The 6,000-nt window shown below is 35.5% G+C and overlaps 1 protein-coding gene across 1 annotated transcript in view; it reads right to left on the bottom strand.

The window, feature by feature from the left end:
* ASB4 (ankyrin repeat and SOCS box containing 4) overlaps positions 1-1,671 on the bottom strand; it is a 59,586-nt gene extending 57,915 nt beyond the window's left edge. Inside the window, exon 1 of the mRNA XM_079152236.1 lies at positions 1,404-1,671. Coding sequence (XP_079008362.1) covers positions 1,404-1,590 — 187 coding nt within the window. The 5' untranslated portion in view covers positions 1,591-1,671. The remainder of the gene's footprint in view (positions 1-1,403) is intronic.
* Between the last annotated feature and the right edge of the window lie 4,329 nt (positions 1,672-6,000).

Raw genomic sequence — 6,000 nt, forward strand, 5'->3', positions numbered from 1 at the left:
ATTTTACATTGAGCACAAATATAAGTTTTTAAAATACCTTTAAAATGTACTGAGCATTCAGACACTATTTCATTGAACAAAGCCAAAAGATGAAAGCAATCATCTTATGATGATTATATTATGTTATGATTCTAGTACATAATTTTTTTTCTTTCTTACAGAGTCCCTATCAACAGCCAAAAGAAAAAAAGTAGACCTCTCCTTTATCTTTCAGACACAAAAGCAATGCCAATTTATTATAAAGTCCTAAAAGTACAAATCACAAACACAGTAATTGACCTCAACTATCCCATACTTTCTTTAGAACTGAAAAGAAGATACAAGTGAATTAGTGTGGAAATATGGATCATTAGCAGTTGTATCTGGAAACTGATGGAACTGATCATTTATCTATGAGCACAAAACATCTTAAACTTTAACAATAAGTATTCTCTTTCTAAATGCTACACACAAGATTTTAATCATCTATTTTATTTAAACAGAAGTGATGTTGAGCAGGATATTTATTTGCCATCTACTCACTAGATGGCCTAACTACTCAAGTCCCCCCCCCACACACACACCTTTAATTAGTTGATTTGGAAAATCAGAATCAGCCTGCTAATTTATTTCCAATTTATGAAGCATGGGTTCCTGAAAATCGTAAGATTAAAAAAAAACTTTTCTAATTTGTTTTCCTTAGCTCTGTATAAGGCAGGTCTTCTGCATTAAGTATTTGTACAATTTTGATCTATTATCTTAGTCTGAGAAAAAAGTTAACTTTTTGGTTTCTCTGTGTTCTGCTTTTGTGCCTGAATGGAAACTCATTAAAATGATGAAGATCATCAAGGTGACTGTGGCATAGCTTTATACATTCATTAACCCTCCAAATGGGGAAGAAAATCCCCTTTTTCACCCACATGAACACAGAGATGATATATCCTTAAGTGGCTGTTAACAGAGAATTAACAGCCTGTCCCCAAACCAGTCACATTGTCTAGATCAGGTCTCAATAGTTTGCTTAATCATAATCCAAAGATATTTTCTCTGTTCTGTGTCATCACAGTCAAAAGAAAAGTTTGAAACACACAGTGCATAACTAAATGTGATTGTCTAGGATTTCAAATTCTAGGCAAAAGGGTGGAGAAAGAAAAAAGATACAAGATACACACACACACACACACACAGAGATAATAGACACATATACACATATACATATATACATACATATATATACATGGGTGTAAATACATATGTATCAACCTATATGCATTCTAGTTTAAAAAGAAAAGATAAAATTAGAAATACTTTTTAAATAAACACAAAGAAAAATAAGAACTACTTTTTTAGAGTAGGTCACTGATGCTGTGCATTTTTTAAAAATTTCTTTTCTATCAACTTTACAATTATACCTGTATTTTTACCTTGTTTATAAGATGCCAAAACCATGTTCTCATCTTCAACTTCAAACACTGTGTCCACATCTATTTGCCTTTGGATTAAAATAGCCTTCAATTTTCCGAAGTCATTTGACTTTAGCGCCTCAAGGAAATTTTTCTTAACTAACTTGGCAGTTCCAGATTTAGTGAGAGGGACATTGTTGTTGTCCATCCTCCTCTCCCTCTGGAAGCTTTGTTGTGATTTATCAGGAGAGCAGCACTAAGCGAACAGGCACATGCTGGAGAGTCCACAAACTGTCGGCTAATTTTATCCCAAAGTTATGCTGATCCGTTCTATTTATATAGGGATCATTTCAAACTTCAAAATATCCTTCTTGGCTGTCAGTGCATTTTCAGGTCCTTTAAACTGGTTATATATTAACTGATCCATTCAGTAATATATAGTGCTGATATGAAGGAAAGCTCCCGCAACACATTTCCGAGCATGAAATGTCACCATTATTTCTTATATGATCAAAGTAATAATGTAAGATTTAAAAGCTCTTAATGCTCTTCCCCCACCCCCTCAGTAAAAACATCTGGTGCCTGGCTGGAGATCCAGGGTCTTGCTCTGACTAACCAATAGCCAAAAACCAAAATTTGTTTCAGTTGTTGATACATGTGCTTCTGGAAACCTGTAGTAATTTTGTAATAGGAGTCTGTAAAATCAAGCATGGTTATACACATTTGAAAACAAACAGAAGGGTTTCAATTGACCTAGACTTTTAAAATTTCAATATTATGAAACAGCAGGGTGGGCAGTTGGGGGGAGTGTTTTAAGTAAAAAGAGATTAACAAGGCAAAACAGTCAGATGCAACAAGTGAAGGAACTTTATTGAACCCTGTGTTTTCTTCAAATCAATTAAAAAGACTAGACAGAGACAATTTGGAAATATTAATATGGATTAGATAGTATTTGATAAAATGCAATTGTCCAATTATTGATTTTTAAGGTACGATAAAGATATTATCAGTATATAGAATATTATTTTTCTTAAATCATGCATTAATAAATAAATTGTCATACTGTGGTGCTGTGGATCAAACCCAGTCCCTCACACAGCACATACTTACCATAAGCAAGTGAGTAGGTAAACAGGAGTGTGTGAGTTTGTGTGTGTGTGTGTGTGTGTGTGTGTCTTTGTGTGTGTGTTCAGACCAAAAGAAAAAGTACATGTGGCAAAAGTTAAAAGTTGCTCAATCTAATGAAAGATATACAGTTGTCTGTTACATTATTCTTTCAGTTTTTCTGTATGTTTGAATTTTTTCAAAATAAAAAGTTGGAGAGAAAAATGTACACTCTTTTTACTTATAATCATTAATATTAGAAAAATGATTATAGCAAGTACTAACTGGAATGCAAATAAAGTATTTTTACATATTGTTGCTGGGGGTCAAAACTGCTATAAACTTTCTGCAATATAATTAGCAATGTGAATTGTTAACAATTTTAAGTGATACTATTATTTGAATATTAGAGTTTACCTAAGCATGTAAATATGGATGTAAACCACAATACAATTTTTAACTTCTTATATTGATGTGTAACATAAATACAAAAAGGGACAAGTCATAAATATATGACTTATCAAATTTTTACAAAGTGAACACGCCTGTGTAACTAACAGCCATACACACTGGTCTGGTCATACTGAAAACTTGTGGCAAAAGTCTCTTCTACTAAATACTATTGGTTAAATATTAATATTTTAAATATTACTTGTGATATATCTCATATTCATGGAAGCTCTTTTAGAGGGCAAGTCAGAACTCTTGAAGAGTAGAATAGAATTCAATAGATTAGTTCAAACTCACTTGAAGACCCCTGTACAGAGCCAATGTTTAAAATACTAATATTTAACCATCTGTATTCATTAAAGGGACTTTTGCTGTAAGTTACCAGTCTGAGCAGACAAGTGTGTATCAGGGTGGTAAAGGGGTCTTCAGAGGGACTCCTTGTCCTCTGAACCCCTGCTGATCTGGGATAATGGCTCATTACAAAATTGGTCCTACTTGGCTGTATTCAGATTTCTGCCTCCTTGAACTTTCTCTGGTATATGGTTGTTCCTGAACCACCCCACTGGCCAAAGTTTTACTGGAAGAAGCTCATGAGGGGGGAGGTGAGAACATGACATCTAACCCCTCGATCAACTACACTCCTCCTAATCCATCCAGACTTCCAACCTTCCTGGGAAGAAGGGTCCAGTTTTGAACTTTTTACTTCCTCTGTAACTTTCCCTTCTCTCTAGGTCAACAAGTCATAGGATGAAGCGTTATCATCTTTGTTCTGCAGAAGAAACTCCATGATTTGAGTCCTTCAGGCATGATCATTGATACACTAAAAAGGAAGTGCTTTAGAAAAATCCTCATTTTTTTTAATGACTGATTTCCACAACTATTGTCTTTCCAAAATTCCTGTTCCATAGCTATAAATATAAATAGATCTAAACTTTGTGGAATAATTTGAGAAAACAAAGCCAATCACCGTGAAGAAATATATAAAATTAAGAAAGTTATCACTATCATTCCACTAAAATGTCAATTACTGACCAATTTATCCAAGCAGCAGAAAGCAAAACTTAAAGATTATTTGTATTTATAAAACAAATAGCAGTTTAATTAAAAATTGTCTGGCAAGGTCATTCTAACATAGAGGAAGTATCGTGACCAAGGCTAATAAAGCAGATGTGAGACTTGTCTTCATTCTTGAGCCCATGCTTCAAGTCATCATCTCTTTAGGACTCGGGAGGCCACGTTACACAGTAGCCACGTTTCATACTGTCTAGTCAGACCTGTCAGAAAGTCCTGTCTCCTCAGCTTTTAAAAATGAAAACTCTCCATCCTGTAAGATGAGTTTTTTATTAGTGTTTCATGACATTCCCAGGACAGTGTCCTCTGTTCTTAAAATGGTATGTATGAAGAGCTTTCTGACAAAGTGTGATGTTGTGGCAAGTGGCCCACAAAGCCCTATTCGACTCTCCAGGGACCTGTGGCTCAGGCAGCAGACTCAAAGGCCCAACTCTCTGTTTTCCTGTTGTCTGTGTACAACACAATCTGTCCGCTGGAATATCATCTCCAGAACACAAATGGCCCCTCAGTTTATTGTAACATGCATCATGAATTTGATGCTACTGAACTTCAATTATCAAATACAATCATAGGAAGGAAAGGAGAAGCCACAATATATCTAAAATATATCTTCAGAAGTCAGAATTTCTATGAAAACAGAACCCCTGAGGCCTCCTTGACTTTCCCAGCGGATGGATTAGGATGTCTGCACTATCAGATCACAAATATGACATGGGTGATAAGATTATCTGACATCCTTTTCTTCCTATCTGTTTTACTTAAGTCTACCAAATAGCATCTTACTCCTGACATGTCAACCTGTTTGTCATGGTTTCACATAGGTTAGTGTTAATGCTTCGTATAAAGATGATTTGGGTTGCAGGTAACACCAACAACAGAAACTTCCTTTAAAAGAGTAAAAGTTTTACTGGTTCACATAATGGAAAATTCCATTTGTAGTGTGGGTCTTAGTGGAGATCTGACAGGAAAGTTTTTATTATCAACAGGATTGTGCAGGAGGTAGTATTATTAGACATGTAATTATAATTATTATGTACAAGTCAGGAAAACTAAAACCTAATGACTGTAAGTGACTTTTATAGTCTATAGTGACTTCTATGGCAAAATAAAAAGCAGATGTAAGATTCAAGCCTAGATATTGAGAATTGAAACTAGTGTTTCCATTGTTCAATGACTTGACAGTTTTTTAAATCACTGAGTAAACTAGAAAGAAATCTGCTTTGATTTATCCCTTCAGTCAGTAAATATTTGAGAGCAATTAACTAAGGACCAGGCACTGTACTAGTTATCTTTTGCTGCAATAGCAAACAACCCCAAAATGAATTGACATAAAGTAACAATAATCATTTACAATCTCTCAGGGCATAGAAGAAAGACTCCTCTCTGCTCTGTGGTACCAAAGGCCCCAGTCGAGACACCCAAAGGCTGGGGTTAAAAGATTCCCTTTCAAATTGACTGAATCACTTGGCTAGTGAGTTGGTGATGGCAATTTGTTTTCTGTTCCTGTAATTCTCTCCACGGGGCTGCTTGAGTGTCCTTTCAATGTGGCAGCTGGCTTCTCCTAGAATGGAAAAAATCCAACTTAGCACATTGGAAGCTGCAATGACCTAACCTAGGAAGTCACTTGCCCCCATTTCCACCTCATTCCACTGGTCGCACTGACTAGTCCTGATTCAATTTGAGGGAGGATAAAATAAAGGAATGACTTCCAGGAAGAAAGAATCATTGGAGTCCTAACTGACACCAGTACTTTTTCTGAGCACTGTGGATACATGAAGAAAACGTGCAAAAATCTCTACTTCTATGAGTTTTGATCTGAGAAGGAGCAAACAACAACAACAAAGACAGACCATGAGATACAGTGTGTTAGATGATATAATACATGCTACAAAGAAAAATAAGATGAGAAAATCCAGGGTCTCAGCAAGACCCTAAGTCACCCTTAGGATCAGGAAAAGGTAGGCTTGTCTGAGCCAGTAAGAAAAGCCTCCTT

Source organism: Sciurus vulgaris (assembly GCF_902686455.1).
Source record: "Sciurus vulgaris genome assembly, chromosome: 8".
Lineage (NCBI taxonomy): Eukaryota > Metazoa > Chordata > Mammalia > Rodentia > Sciuridae > Sciurus > Sciurus vulgaris.